The 26,546-nt window shown below is 45.9% G+C and overlaps 1 protein-coding gene across 1 annotated transcript in view; it reads right to left on the bottom strand.

Moving 5' to 3' along the window:
- LOC139230552 (circularly permutated Ras protein 1-like) overlaps nucleotides 1–26,546 on the bottom strand; it is a 189,922-nt gene that overhangs the window by 148,711 nt on the left and 14,665 nt on the right. The window contains exons 2-3 of the mRNA XM_070862386.1: nucleotides 12,340–12,499; nucleotides 11,840–12,256 (exon numbers count right to left, since the gene is read on the bottom strand). Of these exons, the coding sequence (XP_070718487.1) occupies nucleotides 11,840–12,256; nucleotides 12,340–12,454 (532 nt within the window). The 5' untranslated portion in view covers nucleotides 12,455–12,499. The remainder of the gene's footprint in view (nucleotides 1–11,839; nucleotides 12,257–12,339; nucleotides 12,500–26,546) is intronic.

Genomic DNA, 26,546 nt, shown 5'->3' with positions numbered 1-26,546 from the left:
AGCTATGAAGGCCAACATGCCATTTGCCTTCTTCACCGCCTGCTGTAACTGCATGCCAACTTTCAATGACTGATGTACCATGACACCCAAGTCTTGTTGCACCTCCCCTTTTTCTAATCTGCCGCCATTCAGACAATATTCTGCCTTCGTGTTTTTGCCCCCAAAGTGGATAACCTCACATTTATCCACATTATACTGCATCTGCCATGCATTTGCCCACTCACCTAACCTGTCCAAGTCACCCTGCAGCCTCTTAGCGTCCTCCTCACAGCTCACACCATCACCCAGTTTAGTGTCATCTGTAAACTTGGAGATATTACACTCAATTCCTTTATCTAAATCATTAATGTATATTGTAAATAGCTGGGGTCCCAGCACTGAGCCCTGCGGCACCCCACTAGTCACTGCCTGCCATTCTGAAAAGGACCCGTTTATCCCGACTCTCTGCTTCCTGCCTGCCAACCAGTTCTCTATCCACGTCAGTACATTACCCCCAATACCATGTGCTTTAATTTTGTATACCAATCTCTTGTGTGGGACCTTGTCAAAAACCTTTTGAAAGTCCAAATACACCACATCCACTGGTTCTCCCTTGTCCACTCTACTAGTTACTAGAAAAATTCCAGAAGATTTGTCAAGCATGATTTCCCTTTCATAAATCCATGCTGACTTGGACCGATTATGTCACTGCTTTCCAAATGCGCTGCTATTTCATGTTTAATAAATTTATTCCAACATTTTCCCCACTACTGATGTCAGGCTAACCGGTCTATAATTACCCGTTTTCTATCTTCCTCCTTTTTTAAAAGTGGTGTTACATTAGCTACCCTCCAGTTCATAGGAACTGATCCAGAGTCGATAGACTGTTGCAAAATGATCACCAATGCATCCACTATCTCTAGGGCCACTTCCTTAAGTACTCTGGGATGCAGACTTTCAGGCCCCGGGGATTTATCGGCCTTCAATCACATCAATTTCCCTAACATAATTTCCCGTCTAATAAGGATTTCCTTCAGTTTCTCCTTCTCACTAGCCCCTCGGTCCCCTAGTATCTCCGGAAGGTTATTTGTGTCTTCCTTCGTGAAGACAGAAATAAAGTATTTGTTTAACTGGTCCGCCATTTCTTTGTTCCCCATTATAAATTCACCTGAATCTGACTGCAAGGGATCTACGTTTGTCTTCACTAATCTTTTCCACTTCACATATCTATTGAAGCTTTTGCAGTCAGTTTTTATGTTCCCTGCAAGCTTCCTCTCATACTCTATTTTCCCCCTCCTAATTAAACCCTTTGTCCTCCTCTGCTGAATTCTAAATTTCTCCCAATCCTCAGGTTTGATGCTTTTTCTCGCCAATTTATATGCCTCTTCCTTGGATTTAACACTATCCTTAATTTCCTTTGTTAGCCACGGTTGAGCCACCTTCCCCGTTTTATTTCTACTCCAGACAGGGATGTACAATTGTTGAAGTTCATCCATGTGATCTTTAAATGTTTGCCATTGCCTATCCACCATCAACCCTTTATGTATCATTTGCCAGTCTATTCTAGCCAATTCACGCCTCAAACCATCGAAGTTACCTTTCCTTAAGTTCAGGTCCCTGGTCTCTGAATTAACTGCGTCACTCTCCATCTTAATTAAAGAATTCTACCATATTATGGTCACTCTTCCCCAAGGGGCCTCGCACAACAAGATTGCTAATTAGTCCTTTCTCATTACACATCACCCAGTCTAGGATGGCCAGCCCCCTAGTTGGTTCCTTGACATATTGGTCTAGAAAACCATCCCTAATACACTCCAGGAAATCCTCCTGCACCATATTGCTACCAGTTTGGTTAGCCCAATCTTTATGTAGATTAATGTCGCTCATGATAACTGCTGTACCTTTATTGCACATATCCCTAATTTCTTGTTTGATGCTGTCCCCAACCTCACTACTACTGTTTGGTGGTCTGTACACAACTCCCACTAGCGTTTTCTGCCGTTAAGTATTCCACTCCATCCATACAGATTCCACATCATCCAAGCTAAGCTAATGTCCCTCCTTACTATTGCGTTAATTTCCTCTTGCAAGGGACGACTTGATACGGGGTGGGCATTGGAAATCTCCACCCCTGCGTGTCGCAAAATCTGGCAGGAGATTGCCGATGTCATGACATCAGCCTCAAATGAAGTAAGGACACCTGACCAGTGCTGGAAAAGGTGGAACAGCTTGTTAGCAACAGCCAAAGTAAGTTGCATGTATATATTTTAAATGTTACATATGTAATATTTTAATGATGCATGCAAGTTTTAATTGGAATCTTGCATGTCATTTCTTTATAGTATTAATTCATTAAATTATGAATTAATTCATGCATCCTAACAGTAAGTTGAATTTTATATTATGAAATATTGTTCATATGCAATGCAATGCAAATTTCTAATTGAACATTGCATCTCCGTCATTGAATTTAAATCTGTCATTCTTGAATGTTTATTACCAAGTCCATTAGCTTATGCCATGCCATGTTCTCTTATCATTTGCAGAAGAAGATTTCTATCAGTCGTGCCGAGCAGAGGAGGATGGGTGGCGGCTCTGCTCATATACAGCCGCTGTCAGAATATAAGGTGCTTGCGGTCACTTTAGTAAGACCTGACAGTTCGGTCATGACCCGTGGTGTGGCCGAACCCACCCTTGAGTCTCGTGAGTAATGGGAACTGTGCAATGTATCAAACATTATTAAAGACATTTTAAAAATCTATCTTAGTTACGCATGTAATGTCCTGCAATTATAATGCAATATGCAATATACTTTTGATGTACTCTTGATGTACGAATGATATCATGGCAGTCCTGGTGAACCCTTGTGCATATGGGGTATTGAAAAGTATTGTTATGTTATGGGTGGTTGAGAAATATTGATATGTAATGTTTACTATTAATGATCACCGTTAATGCCTAATAAGTTGTTCAGAAATGTCATTCATCTTTTTAAGGTCAACCTGATAAGGTTGTATCGGTGGAGCCATACACTCCTCCTGCAGCATCAACCACCTCGCAGGAGGAAGAGGAGGAACATGAGGCAAGAGTTAGTGTGGAGGAAGAACAGGAGGAGGAGGAGGAGGAAAGAAACATTTTTGTGCGGTCATCTGTATTGAGATGGATGAGGCACCGGGACCAAGCAGTGTGCCAAGGCGCAACATTTTGCACACGCTGACCCCACAGAGGTCGGGTCAGTGCGGTTAACAATCACCTACCTCGGAGGGGCAGACAGAGTGCTTGATATCCCTGTGCAAGGAGATGGTCACAATCGGTCGCGACCTTATCCAGGGGTTCGCGGGTTTCTCCACAACCTGGAGCCAGTTCAGCATGAACTTCTCCAACTGGTCTTCTGTGCAAACCCAGATAGCACGGGAGGCGATACGTGAGCAGACCATCGCAATGCTCTACAGCATGCGTTGCTGGCTGCACACGGCGCTGCACCCCAAGGTGTCGTGTCGGCTTGCAGCGAGACCCTGAGCACGCAAGCGAGTACGGAGGACACAGTTCCTCCTGACTCGGAAGTGGAACCTCAGGCTTCTGCTTCCATTCCGTCACCTCCACCACAGCAGGAAGTCTTGCCGTCACACACTGCACAACGCGTTCGTGCCGGTCTGCGTAGACCAAAACGGGCGGGTGGGGTGCGAACACGGGGTGGGACAGGACCTGGAGGGAAATGTGGCCGCAGGTAGGGAGGGGGGAGTGTTTTCATTGTTAAATTGTGTTTTGTTCATGGCTGTTTGTTAACGTTTTGTTGATGGTTGTTTGGGGTTTGGGGGAAGGGTGGGTTGGTGGCGGGGGAGGTGGGGTTGTTGTTAACTCATTTTTTTTTTATTAATTCATTCGTTCGTTGTGTCAATAAAAAAAAATCTTTAGTTCAACAATAGTTACATCTTAGTTACATTAAGGATAACATTTTCATATAACATATTTACAGTTGTTCATCATTATTTGTTCAGTCTTTTATTATAGCCGTACTTTACTTAAACTTTACTTAAACTAAGCATTAATGCCGATGCCAGGCCACTGCAGGCAAGACAAAAATGATGAAACTCCACACAAATGGTTAACCCTAACTGTAATTGAACATTTGAATATCCACAATGATAGTTCATGCAAAGCGTTCATAAATGAGCTGCTGACACAAAAGCTTAGGGGCCGTGTAACTGCCCCTGGCGACTGGTCTTCGGGAGGGGTGCTAGGTCGCCAGGCTGATTGCGCTCCCCTAGGTCCTCGCCCGCGACCTCTCCCGCCTGTTCCTCCTCTTCATCCTCACCGGCTGCCTCTTCTGTCTCCCCTCCTTCTGGAGGTGGACATGCAGCATGATCTGGCATTACTTCTCCTCTCTTTATAGCTCGGTTATGCAGCATACAACACACCACAATAAACTCAGTGACCTGGTCAGGGTGGTACTGGAGGCTGCCTCCGGAATGATCCAGGCATCTGGAGCACTGCTTTAGGACTCCAATTGTCTGTTCAACGATGTTGCGAGTCGCTATGTGACTTTCATTATACCGTTTCTGTGCTTCAGTGACAGGATTATGCAGAGGGGTCATCGGCAAACTGGCAAGGCCATATCCTTTATCCCCCAGCATCCAACCGTGACCTTCTGGCTGATTGACAAACAGGTCAGGGACAGCACTCTCACGTAGGATGTGCACATCATGGATGCTGCCAGGAAATGGAGCATTCACTGTTAAAATTGTTTGATTGTAGTCGACAACAAGCTGCACATTTAGGGAGTGGAATCCCTTTCTGTTACGAAACACCTCTGCGTTCTTTAAGGGCAATGTGCGTGCAGTCTATTGCTCCCTGTACCTTGGGGAAGTGTGATATTCTCGAGAAACCCAAAGCCCTCTCGGTCTGTGCCTCTCTGGTCATTGGGAAGTTTATAAAGTCCATCCTGCGAGTGTAAAGGGCTTCAGTCACCTGTCGAATGCAGCAGTGTGTAGCGTGCTGAGAGATATGGCAGATGTCGCCAGCTGAAGCCTGAAAAGATCCTGATGCGTAGAAGGCTAGGGCAGCAGTAACCTTCACCTCAACGGACAGTGCAGTTCTGATGGTGCTGGAAGGCTGCAGATCATCCTTGTTGAGTTGACATATCTCATCGATGACCTCCTTCCAGAATCGCAGCCTCCTAAGGCGCGCGTTTTCAGACAACTTCAGGTAAGATTGCTTTTCCAAGTACCTTCGTTGGCTATACGGTCTCCTCCTCTGTCTTCGTCTCCGTCTATGCGTGTCTCTGCCACCTCTTCGATTGTTCCTTTCAGTAACCAGTGTGTGAGCAGTTACAAGTAATGGCAGAGAACGCATAGGCCCCATCACTATCAATAATTACTTTTGTTTACTTTCACTAAATTAAACTAATCTCTCTACTCTCTAATCACTGTACTCTCTGTACTCTCTGCACTGTATACCAGTCAGTCTAATAGGCCCCAACAATATCAGTAATTAATTTCACTATATATAAAAGCACTTTTCAAAAAGAAATGCCTATACAATACCTAATATATAATATATATCCTAATCTAATATTCTGAGTTGACTTATCTTTAAATAACTCTCTAAATAACTCACAACTCTTTAGCTCCTGCTTTTCTTGCCTCCACCTTCCTCCAATCTTCAAAATGCCGTCCGTAGTGCCCATTTCCTTCTGTTACGCCCAGTAACAGCAACTATTTCTCAGCGATCTTTTGGGCCTTGCATCAGCCCAGAGAAGTGCATGCTGGGTGCCAAAACTTGGGATGGGCCTTGTGTGGCCAATCAGTTCGGCCAAGTGAGCCGAAATTTGGGCACCTGTTTTTTCAGCGATGTTTTGGGCCTAGTTTCCACTTATTCCTCAAAATGGATGATAGAGGTCCATGTTGGGCGATAGATGGGCCTTAGATGGGCAATGTGAAGTGTAAAGTCTAGCCCATGGTTCAACCTGATCCATCTTTATTCCAGCCCAAGAGTGCCAGCGTGACAAAGACACAGAGCTAATATGCAGGTGACCAAGTACACATGCCACATGCGTATAGCCCAATGACCTCCGACCGTGGCGCCCTCTGGTGTCTGGTGACCACCAAGCATTAATAAATAACAACATCCCCCTTTTAAAATCTTAACAGTCTTTTTACAAATTAAGACGGTCTGGGGCTTTCCTCTCACGAGTTGATCGTCTCAGTTCAACTTTGTCTCTGGGCAAGTGTTCTGAGTCCGTTGAGACTGAGGGCTGAGTAACCGATCTGATGGGAGTGGTCCTGACCACATCAGAGACTGAAGGTTCAGAGTCAGTAATGTCAGCAGAGTCCTCTGATGAGTGAACAATGGTTGGTTGGTCACTGACTGTATTTTCCTCACTCGGTTCCAGTTCATCCATGTGCCGCAGTTTAACCTGGTCAAGGTGTTTCCTGCATGTTTGCCCATTCTTGAACACGACAATAAAGACTCTGTTACCCTCCTTGGCTGTAACAGTGCGGCGATCCACTTTGGACCTTGACCATAGTTCAGTACATAAACCGGATCGTTGACCGAGATGTCACGTGACACGGCAACACGATCAACATGACACCATTGCTGACTTTGACATCTGTTTTCAGCACGATCATTCAAATCAGGATGAAGAAGAGAAAGCCTGGTCTTGCGATTTCTCTCCATCAGTAGTTCAGCAGGAGGAACCCAGTAAGTGAGTGAGGTCTTGACCTGTAACTGAGCAATATACATGACAACCGTCTCTGCAGTGAGCCCTGAGTTACATGTTTCATACTTTGTTTGATCGTTTGAATGACACGCTCTGCTTGACCATTAGAAGCAAGCTTGAATGGAGCTGATCTCACATGTCTGATGCCATTGAGTTTCATGAACTTCTGGAACTCAAGACTTGTGAAGCAAAATCCGTTGTCGCTCACAACAATGTCAGGCAAACCATGAGTAGCAAACATGATACAAAGGCTCTCAATGGTAGCTGTAGACATGCTGGATGACATAATAACACACTCGATCCACTTAGAACATGCATCCACTACGACAAAAAACATCTTTCCTAGGAATGGGCCCGCAAAATCAATGTGGATCCTCGACCATGGTTTGGAGGGCCAAGACCAAAGACTCAGCGGCGATTCCGTTGGTACTTTACTTCGCTGCATGCAAGTATTGCACTGATGCACGCATGATTCCAGATCAGATTCAATTCCAGGCCACCATATATGAGACCTAGCAATGGACTTCATCAGGACAATACCAGGATGAATGCTTTGAAGTTCACATACAAATTTTTCTCTACCTTTCTTAGGCATGATTACACGATTACCCCACAGTAAACAGTCTGACTGAATGGACAGCTCATCCTTGCGACGGTTGTACGGTTTGGTCTCCTCACACACCTCCATAGGTATTACAGACCAATCACCACTGAGTACACACCGTTTCACAACCGATAAAATAGGGTCATGGCTGGTCCAGATCCTAACTTGTTGAGCAGTGACAGGGGTTCCTTCACTCTCAAAAGCATCCATTACTAACAGTAGATCTGCAGGTTGAGGCGTCTCTATCTCAGTTATGGGTAAGGGCAGACGACTCAGTGCATCGGTACAATTCCCAGTATCAGGTCTATGGCGGATGACATAATCATAGGCAGACAATGTCAGTGCCCACTTTTGAATACGGGACGATGCATTGGTATTAATACCTTTGCTTTCCACAAACAATGAAATGAGTGGCTTGTGATCCGTTTCTAGTTCAAAACGAAGACCAAACAGGTACTGGTGCATTTTTTTTACCCCATTCACACAGGCCAAAGCTTCTTTCTCCACCATACTGTAAGCTCTTTCCACATTAGACAGACTTCTCGAAGCATACGCAGCAGGTTGTAGCTTGCCCGATTCATTTGCTTGTTGGAGTACACAGCCAACCCCATATGATGAAGCATCACAGGCCGATACAAGACGCTTACATGGATCATAATGAACAAGCAACTTGTTTGAACATAGCAGATTCTTGGCTTTCTCAAAGGCTCTACCTTGAGACGCACCCCAGACCCAGTTGTCGCCTTTTCTTTGTAACACATACAGTGCCTCTAGTAAAGTGCTCAATCTGGGTAAGAAATTACCAAAGTAGTTGAGTAGCCCAAGGAAAGAACGCAGCTCCATCACATTCTGAAGCCTGGGTGCATTTTTGATGGCCTCGGTTTTTGAATTAGTGTGATGCCATCAGCAACAATCTTCCGCCTGAGGAATTCGACTTCAGGTGCCATGAATACATGAGCGTTTCAGCCCGAGTCCCGATGCTGCAGAACTTCTTCAAGATTGTTCAGATGTTCAGCAGTGTCGCGACCTGTGACCAGAATGTCATGTTGAAACACGACAGTTCCAGGAACGGACTTCAGTAAACTCTCCATATTCCTCTGAAATATGGCTGCAGCCAAACGAATCCAAAAAGGACACCTGTTGTAGATGAACAGTCCTTTATGGGTGTTGATGCAGGTGAGTTTCTTTGAAATGTTGACAAGGTCCTGGGTCATACAGGCCAACGTCAGATCCAGTTTCGTGAACAACTTTCCACCAGCTAGCATGGAGAACAGGCCATCAGTCCTCGGTAATGGATACTGATCCTGTTCAAAAATCGGTTAAGCGTAACCTTGTAGTCTCCACAAATCCTGCCAGTGCCATCGCTGTTCAACACAGGAACAATGGGACTGGCTCACTCATTAAACTCGACTGGTGATATTATCCCTTCACGCTGGAGTCTGTCAAGCTCAATTTCAACCTTCTCCCTCATCATATACGGAACAGACCAAGCTTTGTGATAGACAGGCCTTGCATTGGGGTCCAGGTGAATCTGTACTTTGGCTCCAGGAAAATTATCAATGCCTGGTTCAAACAAAGAAGGAAACTTTTTCAATATTTGAGCACACAAAGAATCACCCACCGAGGACAACATCTTGGCATCATTCCAGTTCAGCTTGATTTTCTCAAGCCAATTCCTGCTGAACAGCGTTGGACCATTACCTGGGATGATCCATAATAGTAGCTCGTGAACCACACCGTCAGATGACACCTCGATTGCTGTACTGCCGAGCACCGGTATAAGTTTCTTAGTGTAAGTACGCAACCTGGCATTGACTGGACTCAGCTTCGGTTTTGCAGCTTTAGTGTCCCACAGCTTGTCGAATGTCCTTTGGCTCATTATCGACTGGCTCGCGCCCGTGTCCAGCTCCATTGTTACAGGCACGCCATTCAGCTTCACATTAACGACTATCGGCTGGCTCTTGCTCAGGAAAGAATACCGTTCATTCACTTCCTCCTCGGGCTGCGTATCCGGGCCATCACTGAACCAGTCCTCATCAACCACGTGGTGAGCCGCACCACGCTTGCTCCGTTGTGGACACACCCTGTGAAGATGCCCCACTTTCGAACATCCATTGCATGAGTATTGTCTAAACCGACTTTGATGAGGCTGATGATTGCTCCCACAACGTTAACAGGGTGAAATCTGGTTCGAACCAGTTGACAGGCTCTGAGCAATGGCAGGTTTCGCGTAAGCAGCTCTGCCCAAAGACAACGCCATCTTGTTTACAGTTTTTGCCGTGGAACTCCGACTCAGCGATGATATCTGCCTCAAATTATCATCCGTCATCATGCAAGCCTGGGCAGTCGCGATGGCCTGTTTCAAATCCAGCCTCTCTGTAGCCAACAGCTTCCTGAGGATCGCTTCATGGTTGAAGCCTATCACGAAGACATCACGCAGCATGTCTTCCAGCATGTTCCTGAACTTATACGGCTCAGCAAGACATTGCAGATCGGCGACAAATCCCGACACGATCTGACCCTCAGCACCAACATGCATGTAGAAATGGTAACGTGATATGATGATCCCCTCTTTTGGCTTCAGATGGTTACCCAGCAACGTACACAATTCCTCGTGCCCTTTTTTCACCGGATGTACAGGCGAGAGAAGATTCTTCATGAGGCCGTAAATTTTCGGACCACAAACAGTGAGGAGAACTGGCCTACGCTTAACTGAATCTCTCCAGGATTCCAACAGTCCCCATTGTGCATGCAAAGGTTCTTAAATTACCTCGTCGCAAATTGTAATGACTCAAGAGTCTGGTTACTGTAAACTCACTCAGGTGAAACCTGATCCATCTTTATTCCAGCCCAAGAGTGCCAGCTTGACAAAGACACACAGCTTATATACAGATGACCAAGCACACATGCCACATGAGTACAGCCTGATGACCTCCGACCATGGCGCCCTCTGGTGTCTGGTGACCACCAAGCATTAATACATAACAACAACCAATGCATCCACTATCTCTGCAGCCACCTCCTTTAAGACCCTAGGATGTAAGCCATCAGGTCCAAAGGACATGTCCACCTTCAGTCCCATTATTTTACCAAGTACTACTTCTTTAGTGATAGTGATTGTATTAAGTTCCTCCCTCCCAATAGCCCCTTGATTATCCATTATTGGGATGTTTTTAGTGTCCTCTACCGTGAAGACCGATACAAAATATTTGTTCAACATCTCTGCCATTTCCCTGTTCTCCATTATTAATTCCCCAGTCTCATCCTCTTGGGAACCAATATTTACTTTAGCCACTCTTTTGCTCTTTACGTACCTGTAGAAATTCTTACTATCTTTTTATATTTCCTGCTAGTTTACTCTCATAATCTATCTATTTACCCCATTATATTTATGCCCTTTTGTCCTGCAGTCATGGCTTAATTTGAAAATTTGCTCCGCATTAACCTTTCACGTTCACTTATAATCCTAACACCACTACAATGCACCTTCCTTTGCCTCTATTCAAGGCTAAAGGGGGTGATTTTATCCCAACCTGTATGGCAGCAAAGGATTAGCCCTGCCATTATAACTGTCTCTGAAAAATGACTGCCCTGTTCCCACTCGATCCCCAACTGTCACCGTGTTAAATAACTACAGGTCTCGGAGGGCAGGATCCCGTGGGCTCAGGCTGCCCAGCACCGTGAAACATATCAGGGAGGAAGAGGTAACTGTGAATCTTATGTTTGTGAGGCTAGGGGAAGGGGCCTGCTTTATCTGGGCCCCTGGGCCTCTGGGCCTGCTCCTCTGGGCCCCTGGGCCTCTGGGCCTGCTCCTCTGGGCCTGGGCATCTGCAAATGCTCCTCTGGGCCTACTCCTCTGGGCCTGGGCCAAATCAGCAGGTGGACACTATGCTAACTGAATGCTCACAGGGGCAATGCCAGATGCAAGAAAAGAATGAAGAAAGGGAAAACGTAAACAATTGATCTTAAAAAGTGTTAGTCAGTGAATGGAGCAAGTGGACATACTGCCCTCACCAGGAGCAGAAACCACCATTCAAGAGAAAACACTAAACAGACCCTGAGAGAGACCCCCCAACAGCCCCTCCAACACCCCGAGCCCCCCACCCCGACACCCTGAGACCCCCCAAGACCCGAGATCCCCCTAGACCTGAGACCCCCCGAGACACCCCCAAAGACCCCCCCGAGACCCGAGACCCCCCCGAGGCCCCCCCGACACCCCGAGACCCCCCAGAGACCCGAGATCCCCCAAGACCCGAGACTCCCCCGAGACCCCCCCGAGATCCGAGACCCCCCCAAGACCCCCCCCCCGAGACCCCCCAAGACCCAAGAACCTCTGAGACCCTGATCCCACTCCCCACCCCGAGACCCTCTGAGACCCTGACCCTCCCCGCCCCGAGACCCTCTGAGACCCTGACCCCCCCCGTCCTGAGACCCTCTGAGACCCTGCTCAAGGCACATTGATGAAACACTAGTTATGAGGAAATAACAAGAACAGAAATGATTATTTGCAAAAATGTTATTTTGAAGGAGCTCACCAAGGGTGCTGTTGCCATGGCGCCGACGGGGGGGTGGAATAGGGGGCGGTTTGGCCGGGTGCTGCCCATTTTGGGGGTCTGAGGCCCTCCTGTTGTCATAGTAACTGCCAGTGCCTTCTGCCACATCGTACAATGGCTGTGCTGCTGTGGTGTTGCCGGGTCTGGAGGAAGCGCTCAGGGGCTGGGCCTGGGGTCCAGTGTCCAGGCTGAAGCCCTGCCTGTTATCATAGACAGGGGTAGCTGTTGGAGCAGCAATAGCCGTTGCTGGGCCCCACTTGCTGTATACCGAGCCTCCTCCTTCCTCCAAGCCTCCTCCACACACCGGGTCGTAGAGCGGGGCGTTGGTGGGCTTACTCTCCCCAAACACTGGGCCGCAGGACTCCACCGGGTCGTAGAGAGGGGCCGCTGGACTCTCACCTGTCGACACAGTGGGAAAAGTTTGAGGTCATGGTGAGTCATGTGATATATCCAAAAAATAATAATTACTTGCAGGCACTCACCAATAGTGGCTTCCCTCAGAGTTCCCGTTTGGCGAGTTCTGTAGAAACTAACTTGCTTTGTCTGGTTTGAGTTGTCTGGGCATCTGATATAAAGATGACTACTGGCAAACTCCATCTCACTGGCCCAGATTTAATCCCACAACAGCTGACACAATCGAATCTGTAAAATTAAATAATGATTTAGAAACAGTGACCATTTGATGTCTACATCCACTCTTCTCATTCCTCTAGACAGCCCAATGGTCCAATCCAGTGGCTTAAATCTACTTCAGTGAGGTTTCGCACATCGCACAAAACGGTTTCTTCATTACATAAGACAATTCACAGGTCATGGCTCAGTGGTTTAAAGCACAGCCACATGAACATAGCTACAAGAATGAGCCTCTATGGGGGAGTCCAGAACAAGGGACATAATCTTAAAATTAGAGATAGGTTGTTCAGAAGTAAAATCAAGAGTCACTTTTTCACACAAAAGGTGATGGAAATCTGGAACTGTCTCCCAGAAAGCTGTGGATGCTGGGGTCAATACTGAGATCGATATCTTTGTGTTAGGTAAGGGTATCGAGGGATATGGAGAAATGGCAGGTAAATGGAACTGAGGTACAGATCACTCAAGATCTCACTGAACAGCAGAACAGGCTCGAGGGGCTGAATAGCCTCCTGTTCCTGTGTGAGACTTTGATGCTCCTTTGTTGAATAGTCTACGAGCGCTCACTGTCTTACCTCTGTAATCGTGCACTCATACCCGAGGGCAGTCAGTGCCAGTGTAATCGTACCCGAGGGCAGTCAGTGCCAGTGTAATCGTACCCGAGGGCAGTCAGTGCCAGTGTAATCGTACCCGAGGGCAGTCAGTGCCAGTATAATCGTACCCGAGGGCAGTCAGTGCCAGTGTAATCGTACCCGAGGGCAGTCAGTGCCAGTATAATCGTACCCAAGGGCAGTGCCAGTGTAATCGGACCCGAGGGCAGTCAGTGCCAGTGTATTGTACCCAAGGGCAGTCAGTGCCAGTGTAATCGTACCCGAGGGCAGTCAGTGCCAGTGTATTGTACCCGAGGGCAGTCAGTGCCAGTGTAATCGTACCCGAGGGCAGTCAGTGCCAGTGTAATCGTACCCAAGGGCAGTCAGTGCCAGTGTAATCGTACCCGAGGGCAATCAGTGCCAGTATAATCGTACCCAAGGGCAGTGCCAGTGTAATCGTACCCAAGGGCAGTGCCAGTGTAATCATACCCGAGGGCAGTGCCAGTGTAATTGTACCCAAGGGCAGTCAGTGCTAGTGTAATCATACCCGAGGGCAGTGCCAGTGTAATTGTACCCGAGTCATCGCTAGAGTCCTCCTCAACCGCCTTCTCCCTGTGGCCGAGGAGCTCCTCCCGGAGTCACAGAGCGGATTTTGTCCCCTACGGGGCTCAACGAACATGATCTTTGCAGCGCAACAGCTACAGGAAAAATGCAGGGAGCAGCGCCAGCCCTTATACATGGCCTTCTTCGAACTTACAAAGGCCTTTGACACTGTCAACCGCGAGGGTCTATGGAGCGTCCTCCTCCATTTCGGATGCCCCCAAAAGTTCGTCACCATCCTCCGCCTGCTCCACGACGACATGCAGGCCGTGATCCTTACCAACGGATCCATCACAGACCCAATGCATGTCCGGACCGGGGTCAAACAGGGCTGTGTCATCGCCCCAACCCTCTTCTCAATCTTCCTCACCGCCATGTTCCACCTCACAATCAACAAGCTCCCCGCTGGAGTGGAACTAAACTACAGAACCAGTGGGAAGCTGTTTAACCTACGCCGTCTCCAGGCCAGGTCCATGATCACCCCAACCTCTGTCGTTGAACTACAGTACACGGACGATGCCTGCGTCTGCGCCCATACAGAGGCTGAACTCCAGGACCATAGTCGACGTATTTACTGAGGCGTACGAAAGCATAGGCCTTACACTAAACATCTGTAAGACAAAGGTCCTCCACCAGCCTGTCCTCACCGCACAGCACTGGCCCCCCAGTCATCAAGATCCACGGCGCAGCCCTGGACACCGTGGACCATTTCCCATACCTCAGGAGCCTCTTATCAACAAGAGCAGACATTAGTGACGAGATTCAACATCGCCTCCAGTGCACCAGTGCAGCCTTCGGCCGCCTGAAGAAAAGAGTGTTTGAAGACCAGGTCCTCAAATCTACCACCAAACTCATGGTCTACAGGGCTGTAGTAATACCTGCCCTCCTGTATGGCTCAGAGACATGGACCATGTACAGTAGACACCTCAAGTCACTGGAGAAATATCACCAACGATGTCTCCGCAAGATCCTACAAATACCCTGGGAGGACAGATGCACCAACATCAGTGTCCGCACTCAGGCCAACATCCCCAGCATTGAAACACTGACCACACTCCATCAGCTCCGCTGGGCAGGCCACATAGTCCGCATGCCAGACACGGGACTCACAAAGCAAGTGCTATACTCGGAGCTACCTCACGGCAAACAAGCCAAAGGTGGGCAGTGGAAACGCTATAAGGACACCCTCAAAGCCTCCCTGATAAAGTGCAACATCCTCATTGACATCTGGAAGTCCCTGGCCAAAGACCACCCTAAGGGGAGGAAGTGCATCCGAGAGGGCGCTGAGCACCTCACGTCTCAACACCGAGAGCATGCAGAAATCAAGCGCAGGCAGCGGAAAGAGCGTCAGGAAAACCAATCCCACCCACCCCTTCTCTCAACGACTATCTGTCCCACCTCTGACAGAGTCTGTGGCTCTCGTATTGGACTGTTCAGCCACCAAAGAACTCACTTCAGGAGTGGAAGCAAGTCTTCCTCGATTCCAAGGGACTGCCGATGATGATGATGATGATGATGTACCCAAGGGCAGTCAGTGCCAGTGTAATCATACCCGAGGGCAGTCAGTGCCAGTGTAATCATACCCGAGGGCAGTCAGTGCCAGTGTAATTGTACCCGTGGGCAGTGCCAGTGTAATCATACCCGAGGGCAGTCAGTGCCAGTGTAATCGTACCCGAGGGCAGTCAGTGCCAGTGTAATCGTACCCGAGGGCAGTCAGTGCCAGTGTAATTGTACCCGAGGGCACTCAGTGCCAGTGTAATTGTACCCCATGGCAGTCAGTGCCAGTGTAATTGTACCCGTGGGCAGTGCCAGTGTAATCGTACCCGAGGGCAGTCAGTGCCAGTGTAATTGTACCCGAGGGCACTCAGTGCCAGTGTAATCGTACCCGAGGGCAGTCAGTGCCAGTGTCATTGTACCCGAGGGCAGTCAGTGCCAGTGTAATTGTACCCGAGGGCACTCAGTGCCAGTGTGATTGTACCCCAGGGCAGTCAGTGCCAGTGTCATTGTACCCGAGGGCACTCAGTGCAAGTGTAATTGTACCCCAGGGCAGTCAGTCAGTGCCAGTGTAATTGTACCCGAGGGCACTCAGTGCCAGTGTAATTGTACCCCAGGGCAGTCAGTCAGTGCCAGTGTAATTGTACCCGAGGGCACTCAGTGCCAGTGTAATTGTACCCCAGGGCAGTCAGTCAGTGCCAGTGTAATTGTACCCAAGGGCAGTCAGTGCCAGTGTAATTGTACCCGAGGGCACTCAGTGCCAGTGTAATTGTACCCCAGGGCAGTCAGTCAGTGCCAGTGTAATTGTACCATACAAGAATCAGATAGGAGGAAAAAATTGCGTAAAACTTTAACACCAAATTGAAACAATTCTAGAAATTGGGAAAGAAATTGCAGCAGTGGGCAGATTGGTTCCTGATGGTCAATTAATAAAGGATTATTCCTGATGGTCAAATAATGCAGGATTGTTAACCTTCCTTGCGTTGAAGGTTCTCCCACAGTATTGTTAGGGAGGGAGTTCCAGGATTGTGACCCAGCGACGATGAAGGAACGGCCGATATATTTCCCAGTCGGGATGGTGTGTGACTGGGAGGGGAACGTGGAGGTGGTGGTGTTCCCATGGACCTGCTGCCCTTGTCCGTCTAGGGGGTAGAGGTCGCGGGTTTGGGAGGTGCTGCCGAAGAAGCCTTGGCGAGTTGCTGCAGTGCATCTTGTAGATGGTACACACTGCAGCCAGGGGGCGCCGGTGGTGGAGGGAGTGAGTGTTGAAGGTGGTGGGTAGCGTGTCGATCGAGCGGCTGCTTTGTCCTGGATGGTGTTGAGCTTCTCAAGTGTTGTTGGAGCTGTACTCATCCAGGCAAGTGGAGAGTATTCCATCACACTCCTGACTTGTGCCTTGTAGATGGTGGAAAGGCTTTGGGGAGTCAGGAGGTGAGACACTCGCTGCAGAATACCCAGCCTCTGACCTGCTCTTGTAGCCCCAGCATTTATGTGGCTAGTCCAGTTATGTTTCTGGTCAATGGTGACCCCCAGGATGTTGATGGTGGGGGATTCGGTGATGGTAATGCCACTGAATGTCAAGGGGTAGTGGTTAGACTCTCGCTTGTTGGAGATGGTCATTGCCTGGCACTTGTGTGACGCAAATGCTACTTACCACTTATCAACCCAAACTGAATGTTGTCCAGGTCTTGCTGCATGTGGGCACGGACTGTTCCATTATCTGAGGAGTTACGAATGGAACTGAACACTGTGCAGTCATCAACGAACATCCCCACTTCTGACCTTATGATGGCGGGAAGGCCATTGATGAAGCAACTGATGCTGGTTGGGCCTAGGTCCTGAGGCCAGGATGATTGACCTCTAACCACCACAACCATCTTCCTCTGTGCTGGGTATGACTCCAGCCAGTGGAGAGTTTTCCCCCTGATTCCCATTGACCAGTTTTACTAGGGCTCCTTGATGCCACACTCGGTCAAATGCTGCCTTGATGTCAGTGACAGGGCAGTCACTCTCACCTCACCTCTGGAATTCAGCTCTTTTGTCCATGTTTGGACCAAGGCTGTAATGAGGTCTGGAGCCGAGTGGTCCTGGCGGAATCCAAACTGGGCATCGGTGAGCAGGTTATTGGTGAGTAAGTGCCGCTTGATAGCACTGTCCATACCTTCCATCACATTGCTGATTGAGAGTAGACTGATGGGGCGGTAAGTGGCTGGATTGGGTTTGTCCTTTTTGTAGTGATGACCTTTAGTGAGCCTCATGAATTGCTGTTCAATCCCCTTGCCTTGGTTTCGATGGCAGGTTTCAGGAAACCCGGGAGCCCGTGCATGTGAAGTTAAATTTACATACCAGTCATAATCCCATCTGAAATGACTCAGTTAAATATTATAAGCAGCTACCTGCCTTTCCAGAGGGGCTAAGCACACACATCAAAATGTGCCCCAGTTAAACCTGGACGTCTGTACTTTGGAACTGGCTTCTGGACACACTGCCCATTTTATCAACCCTCCTGAACCCAAATCTCTGCGGCTTTCCTATTAAAATTTCCCCATACCTCTGTTCCTCACCTCAGCTACTGGAGGATGAATAGCATCACAATTGAACTGGCTGACGTCAGCTTACACTGCACAGGTCAAGGACAGAACCTGGCACTTCCTGTTATGATTCAGTTTCTGCATTAACTGAGTCACCTGGGTGTGAATACCAGTGTTCCCTTTAGGCTGCATGGCCCGCAGCTATCTGAAGCTCCCACGCAAATAGAAAAACTGCGACACGCGGAATTTTGAATGAGCCACACAATTTAAAAAATGACAGGGAACAATACCTCAAACTCATTCTGTCTCAATACCTCAAAACAATGCAACTCCTCAACTCCTCTGGTCATCCCTTCCCTCAACAATCTACAGGCTTCTAAAATCCTGACTTACCTCGACTTCTCTTTTATTCCTTTTAGACTTGCTATCTCCAGCTCTATTAGCCCTTCACCTGAATATCTGGTATAAGAACATGAGTAGGCCATACTGTCCCTCAGATCTGCTCCGCCATTCCAGAATTCCCTGCCTAAACCTCTCTCTCCTGCTTTAAGACACTCCTTGAAATCTACCTCTTTGGTCAAGCTTTTGGTCATCTGCCCTAATTTCTTCTTATGTGCCTTAGTTTCAAATATTTTGTCTTATAACGCTTCTGTGAACCTTGGGGCATTTTCCTATGTTAAAGGAGCTATATAAATACATTCTGTTAATTCCCTACCTCAGCCTCGAACATACTCAAAAACTCAGCATTGTGGAAATTTACTTTTAAAGTTACATTTTCTGTTAAATGTACCTTTTTGTAATAAAACAAAATGGAGTCTCAGTTCTCCCAGAAGCCCCTGCAGCAGACAGTTTGCTTCTGCATAAACACATTAACCTTGACTGATCGCTAATTAAAGAAAGGCAAGAGCCATCTGTGTGTGAGCGAGGGAACCTCGAATTTACCCTCCCTAACAGAAAGCATGTCCTGTTGGAATTATACTCCCGTGTACTACTGTTGCTATGCTAAACCTTAGAAGTACTAGATAAAGGTTGTATAGATATGTAAAGAACTAAAACAAGGATGTGATGTTAATTAAGTGATTGAAGAACTCCTTATCTGTATTTACTGACCACAAGGGCAGAACTGATACACGTGATGGGACCATAATTTCTTTGTCTGTTCTTCTGTATAAAGATAATGTGATTTTGTACCTCTGGAAAAGTCTTTGCTGAGCCTTTGACTTAGTGAGACTTTTCCTTGCAGTAAGTAAAACTATTAAAGGGACATCTACCGGAGCTGTTTGTGTCAGAGTTTCATATTTTTAGTTAAATTGAGAGTCGAGATTTTAACAATTACTTCTTGGAGGTTCCACCGAGATCGCTTCCCCTGTATTCTGTGAGTGACAGATGCAGACATAGTGCTTCTTCAGTGAAGGGCTTAACTGGCCAGAATAAGGTGAGCCTTTTGCTCGCAAAGGGACTCTTTACTATTGAATCGCATATGTAATCTGTTGTCCACAGTGGAGGAACTGCGATCTACGAGACTCGACATTTAAGAGCTAAAGTTATTTTATAATCATTTCCTTCTCAGCTTGTAGGCAGAAGGGATCTGATCCTGAAAATATCCGATCTGGAAACAGCCTGGGAAGATTTTCATTAGTATAAGGTAAAAAGAGTGCTATCGATCGAGTGAGGTGATCCTTGAAAGATAGGATCAAGGTCCTTGCAAGATAGGACCAGAATTAAGGTGATCCTTGGAAGATAGGATCAAGGTCCTTGTGAGATAGAACCAGAAGTTAAGAGGGTCCTTGTGAGATAGGACCATTTTTAAATAAGTTAAGGACTCGGTCTGTAGTGGCGTACAACGCAGACTGAGAATTGACTATATGTTTAGATAGAGTTTAAGGCTATGATTTGTATACCCGCGTGGATGTTGTTTGTTTTAGTTGCCCTTGTTATACTGTTGTGTTCAGTACTTTTGTGCGATATTGCAATTAACGAATCAGGAAGAGTCACTAGGGAAAATTGTGATTCGGAAAAACAAAAATTGATTGAGAAAAGAAACAGTAACTGAGTGATCAACTACATTCATGTCAACTATCTCACAAACCCAGACTGAGCCCGAATTAAGAGCCTTTTTAGGCGACGTAATGGCTAGGAGAAGTGGGCGTAGAGAACTCGTTGACCGAAAGGATTGTGAGATCAGAAACTGTGAAAAATCTTAATCATCCAGAATGGGTGCAGGAACAAGTAAAACACCACCAAAGGGCACACCAGCCTATTTTATGCTCCAGAATTGTGGTCAGTCTTCAATTGATCAACTAAAAAAATGGGTAAAATGGACCAAGGATTCAAACAGGCCATTTCCACCCGATGATTCATTTAACTTAGAAAGAATAATATGTCTAGGGGAGTGTCTTATAGACAGAGACCCAGGTAGAAGAGGTAAAAAGAAAGTAATAGAAAAGGCCTGGGTTCCGATTCTTCGAGCCCACGTAAAATTAACAGAGGAAGTAAATCAATATGTAAGAAAAGAAAAAAAAGAAAACCTGATAGTGACGTATGGATCCAAAAATAGAGCTGGCCAAACAATAAGCTTTGTTGAATGAAGAGAGAGACTTTTGTGAATGTCTGTCTTTGAATGAGAGTGCTTGTGTGATTTTTCATGTGTCTGAAAGCCTGTTTGAAAAGGTGGTGGAGCTGTCTGTTTGTTTTAGCTCCACCCACTTTTTCAAACAGAGTGAAGTTTTTTTTTAACCCTTCGTAGTGTTGTCCTGTATGTGGGAAGTTTAAGAAAGTGTGAACCTTATTGAATTACATTTTAAGTTAGAAACGCAGGTGTGGATTTATTCGGATGAGAAGTTACGGAGCTAGGAAATGCACAAGGGATAGGTTTGTTGAGCAAAAGATAAAAATACAGGTCCCAGTGGTTTAAAAAAAAAAGGAGAATCTATTTGACACGCACACTTACTTGTCGAAGGAAGACACGCAATCATTGATTACATTGGGTTGAAAGACATAAATTTAGTCTAGGAATGAGATAAAGAACGGGGATGGGAAATTGTAATACCTTTTTTTTTAAAGCGTGGGTCTCTCGAGGCTGCAGGCTGGGGGAGTACGCTCCCATTTTCTCTTGTGTAAAACCTTGATGCGAAAGCTTCTAGCTCAGTAAGAAGATTTTTAAATAAAAGATTGGCAGTGCAATATTTGAATTGGGATTTTGAGATATTTCAGGTGATTCTCCTTGATAAACATTTTGGGTGTATTGGAAAAATCTTGGGTTTGGAAGCCTTTTTTTAAATAAAATTACACAACTACTGCGTCAGAAGCTGTAGCTTAAAAGGTTGTAATTTATGAGACACTGTATCATAAAATTGAAGTTACAGAGCAAAAGATTGGAGTTTTTGATGTTCAGCTTCTAAATTAGAAGTTGGGCACACAATTATAAAACAAGTACTTTGCATTCTGTGATCTGTGAATCACTATAAGCATAAATACTATATTCTCACAATGCTTAAAGAAGGATTTGGAATTAAGTATCCCAGATTTCTGCTTTCCAGAATCTTAAGCAGTCCCTCACTTCAGCACCAGCCTTAGGATTGCCAGATTACACTAAGCCATTCAACTTATTTGTCCATCACAAGTCGGTTTTTGCACAATCTGTTCTGACTCAGTTACATGGGGACAGGCAGCGACCGGTAGCGTATTTCAGTACCCAACTAGACCCAGTGGCACGCGGACTACCAGGATGTCTTCCCTCTTTGGCAGCAGCTTATTACGCTGTACAACAGGCTCAGACAATAACTCTAAATCATCAAACCGTTTTATATATCCCACACTCTGTCGAGATTTTACTTACTAAATGTGCCACCCAAAACCTAACTTCTGCAAGAACCACTAAATATGAAGTTGAACGGTTATCAAATCCGAACCTTATCATCAAAAGATGCACTACCTTAAATCCAGCCACTCTACTCCCCACGGAAGAAGACGGCAAACCCCAGTTATGTGAAATGGTAAGCGAATTAGTGACTAAACCACGTATCAATTTAACAGATGTACCAATGTGTAACCCTGATCTAGTGTACTATGTTGATGGATCAGCCTTACGAAATTATAAGGGCCAACCTAGAGCGGCTTATGTAGTTGTAACCCAGTTTAATGTTGTCGAAACAGCTTCTTTTCCAGATTCCTTTTCAGCCCAACAAGCCAAACTATTTGCATTAACTCGAGCCTGTATTCTGGCTGAAGGACAAATAGTTAATATCTACACTGACTCCAGGTATGCCTTTGGGGTAACGCATGACTATGGACAAATTTGGAAAATTCGTGGATACCTAACTTCTTCAGGAACCACTATTAAGAATGCAGAACAAGTAGAAAATCTTCTGCGAGCCATTCAATGCCCCTTAAAACTTGCCATTATCAAATGCCAAGCACATACGGGCCAGTTGAATGAAATAGCGCTTGGAAACGCCAGAGCTGATAATGCAGCTAAGTCAGCAGCTCTGTCAAAAGGGGGGATGCAGGTGTCATTGTTCCCACTAAGGAACAATAATTGCTCAGACCCGCCACCCACTATTAATGACGTGCTGGCCTTTCAGACACAGGCCAGTACGGAGGAGGAGGAGACAGACCCACCACCCGCTATTAATGACATGCTGACCTTTCAGACACAGGCCAGTACGGAGGAGGAGGAGACAGACCCACCACCCGCTATTAATGACATGCTGACCTTTCAGACACAGGCCAGTACGGAGGAGGTGGAGACAGACCCGCCACCCACTATTTATGATGTGCTGGCCTTTCAGACACAGGCCAGTACGGAGGAGGTGGTGACCTGGACGAAGGATCAATGTTATAAAAATCCAGAAGGAATATGGGTTCACCACGACGGCCGCGTGGTGGCCCCTAGATCCTTACTCCATGGATTGCCCGATGTGTTCATACATTCACACATGCAGGCAAAGGGGGATTGGCAGATTATATTTAGGCAACTTGGTATGCACCAGGTATTTCGGCAATTGCAAAACAAATCTGTGAAAATGAATCCAGGTAAAACAGAAAAAGTAGAATCTGCCTCCCACCCAAATCCAATGGGGCCTTTTGTACATTTACAAATGGATTTTATTGAATTACCTATGTGTATGGGATTCAAGTATGTATTAGTTATTGTAGATGTGTTCTCTAGATGGATTGAAGCCTTTCCATGTAAAAAGGCCGATGCCATTACTGTTGCTAAATGTTTGTTAAAGGAAATCGTACCGCGCTTCGGAATTCCAGCTAAGCTTTCTAGTGATAATGGGACACAGTTCACAGGAACTGTTATAAAAGAAATGTGTAAAGCATTACAGATCTACCAACGTTTTCATTGCAGTTATCATCCACAAGCAGCTGGACTTGGTGAAAGATATAATAGAATGCTTAAAAATAAGCTGGCGAAATTATGCAATGACACTGGACTAAAATGGGTAGAACTTCTGCCCTTAACCTTGATGATAATGTGATCTGCAACTAACAGAACAACAAGCCTGTCACCACATGAGATAGTTATGGGACGTCCCCAACGGATGCCTTTTACTGCACCATTTACTGCAAAACAAATGGACATCCACAAAATGGAAGAAAATATGTTGAATTATTATTGCATTGCACTAACCAAATGTATTTCCAGCTTTCATTCACAGGTAAAAGAAGCTCAAGTCGAACCAACAGAAGGAAAGTGTCATAATCTGGAGCCTGACATTTCGTTTACGTCAAAATCTTTAAAAGAAAAAGCAGTCTACAACCAAGATTTAAAGGACATACCAGGTTTTGCTGACAACTAATACTGCAATCAAGAGAAAAGAAAGACCAACATGGATCCATGCGTCCCATTGCAAAAGGGCACCCGACAAGGAGGAATGAATAAGGAACTGTATGGACTATGGGGACTGATCATATTCTTGCTGATAATCTTTAACCTCTACCTTTTGTTTGTATTAGTTAAGTGCTGCTGTGCCAGGTTGGGAGAAACAATGTTACCAATTGAGACCACTGCTAGGGTTATGGTAGCAACAACTACTGAAGGTACTTGTATGGAAACGGAAATAGAGAGACTAAGTAAGATAAGAATGGATTAAGTTGTCCTTGTGAAGGATAAAAGGGAGAATGTGGAAATTTACTTTTAAAGTTACATTTCCTGTTGAGGATGTTTCCAGTAGAGTGGACAAGGGCGAACCAGTTGATGTGGTGTATTTGGACTTTCAGAAGGCTTTCGACAAGGTCCCATACAAGAGATTAATGTGCAAAGTTAAAGCACATGGGATTGGGGGTAGTGTGCTGACGTGGATTGAGAACTGGTTAGCAGACAGGAAGCAAAGAGTAGGAGTAAATGGGTACTTTTCAGAATGGCAGGCAGTGACTAGTGGGATACCGCAAGGTTCTGTGCTGGGGCCCCAGCTGTTTACACTGTATATTAATGATTTAGACGAGGGGATTAAATGTAGTATCTCCAAATTTGCGGATGACACTAAGTTGGGTGGCAGTGTGAGCTGCGAGGAGGATGCTATGACTTGGATAGGTTAGGTGAGTGGGCAAATGCATGGCAGATGAAGTATAATGTGGATAAATGTGAGGTTATCCACTTTGGTGGTAAAAACAGAGAGACTATTATCTGAATGGTGACAGATTAGGAAAAGGGGAGGTGCAACGAGACCTGGGTGTCATGGTACATCAGTCATTGAAAGTTGGCATGCAGGTACAGGAGGTGGTTAAGAAAGCAAATGGCATGTTGGCCTTCATAGCGAGGGGATTTGAATACAGTTGCAGAGAGGTGTTACTACAGTTGTACAGGGCCTTGGTGAGGCCACACCTGGAGTATTATGTACAGCTTTGGTCTCTTAACTTGAGGAAGGACATTCTTGCTATTGAGGTTCACCAGACTGATTCCTGGGATGGCAGGACTGACATATCAAGAAAGACTGGATCAACTGGGCTTGTATTTACTGGAGTTCAGAAGAATGAGAGGGGATCTCATAGAAACGTTTAAAATTCTGACGGGTTTAGACAGGTTAGGTGCCGGAAGAATGTTCCCAATGTTGGGGAAATCCAGAACCAGGGATCACAGTCTAAGGATAAGGGGTAAGCCATTTAGGACCGAGATGAGGAGAAACTTCTTCTCCCAGAGAGTGGTGAACCTGTGGAATTCTCTACCACAGAAAGTTGTTGAGGCCAATTCACTAAATATATTCAAAAAGGAGTTAGATGTAGTCCTTACTACTAGGGGGATCAAGGGGTATGGCGAGAAAGAAGGAATGGGGTACTGAAGTTGCATGTTCAGCCATGAACTCATTGAATGGTGGTGCAGGCTCAAAGGGCCGAATGGCCCACTCCTGCACATATTTTCTATGTTTCTATGTTTCTATGTTTACCTTTTTGTAATAAAACAAAATGGAGTCTCAGTTCTCCCAGAAGCCCCTGCAGCAGACAGTTTGCTTCTGCATAAACACATTAACCTTGACTGATCGCTAATTAAAGAAAGGCAAGAGCCATCTGTGTGTGAGCGAGGGAACCTCGAATTTACCCTCCCTAACAGAAAGCATGTCCTGTTGGAATTATACTCCCGTGTACTACTGTTGCTATGCTAAACCTTAGAAGTACTAGATAAAGGTTGTATAGATATGTAAAGAACTAAAACAAGGATGTGATGTTAATTAAGTGATTGAAGAACTCCTTATCTGTATTTACTGACCACAAGGGCAGAACTGATACACGTGATGGGACCATAATTTCTTTGTCTGTTCTTCTGTATAAAGATAATGTGATTTTGTACCTCTGGAAAAGTCTTTGCTGAGCCTTTGACTTAGTGAGACTTTTCCTTGCAGTAAGTAAAACTATTAAAGGGACATCTACCGGAGCTGTTTGTGTCAGAGTTTCATATTTTTAGTTAAATTGAGAGTCGAGATTTTAACAATTACTTCTTGGAGGTTCCACCGAGATCGCTTCCCCTGTATTCTGTGAGTGACAGATGCAGACATAGTGCTTCTTCAGTGAAGGGCTTAACTGGCCAGAATAAGGTGAGCCTTTTGCTCGCAAAGGGACTCTTTACTATTGAATCGCATATGTAATCTGTTGTCCACAGTGGAGGAACTGCGATCTACGAGACTCGACATTTAAGAGCTAAAGTTATTTTATAATCATTTCCTTCTCAGCTTGTAGGCAGAAGGGATCTGATCCTGAAAATATCCGATCTGGAAACAGCCTGGGAAGATTTTCATTAGTATAAGGTAAAAAGAGTGCTATCGATCGAGTGAGGTGATCCTTGAAAGATAGGATCAAGGTCCTTGCAAGATAGGACCAGAATTAAGGTGATCCTTGGAAGATAGGATCAAGGTCCTTGTGAGATAGAACCAGAAGTTAAGAGGGTCCTTGTGAGATAGGACCATTTTTAAATAAGTTAAGGACTCGGTCTGTAGTGGCGTACAACGCAGACTGAGAATTGACTATATGTTTAGATAGAGTTTAAGGCTATGATTTGTATACCCGCGTGGATGTTGTTTGTTTTAGTTGCCCTTGTTATACTGTTGTGTTCAGTACTTTTGTGCGATATTGCAATTAACGAATCAGGAAGAGTCACTAGGGAAAATTGTGATTCGGAAAAACAAAAATTGATTGAGAAAAGAAACAGTAACTGAGTGATCAACTACATTCATGTCAACTATCTCACAAACCCAGACTGAGCCCGAATTAAGAGCCTTTTTAGGCGACGTAATGGCTAGGAGAAGTGGGCGTAGAGAACTCGTTGACCGAAAGGATTGTGAGATCAGAAACTGTGAAAAATCTTAATCATCCAGAATGGGTGCAGGAACAAGTAAAACACCACCA

This window comes from Pristiophorus japonicus, chromosome 19, assembly GCF_044704955.1.
Source record: "Pristiophorus japonicus isolate sPriJap1 chromosome 19, sPriJap1.hap1, whole genome shotgun sequence".
Lineage (NCBI taxonomy): Eukaryota > Metazoa > Chordata > Chondrichthyes > Pristiophoridae > Pristiophorus > Pristiophorus japonicus.
The sequence above is the reverse complement of the archived record's forward strand: the minus strand, read 5'-3'. Positions and strand labels throughout refer to the sequence as shown.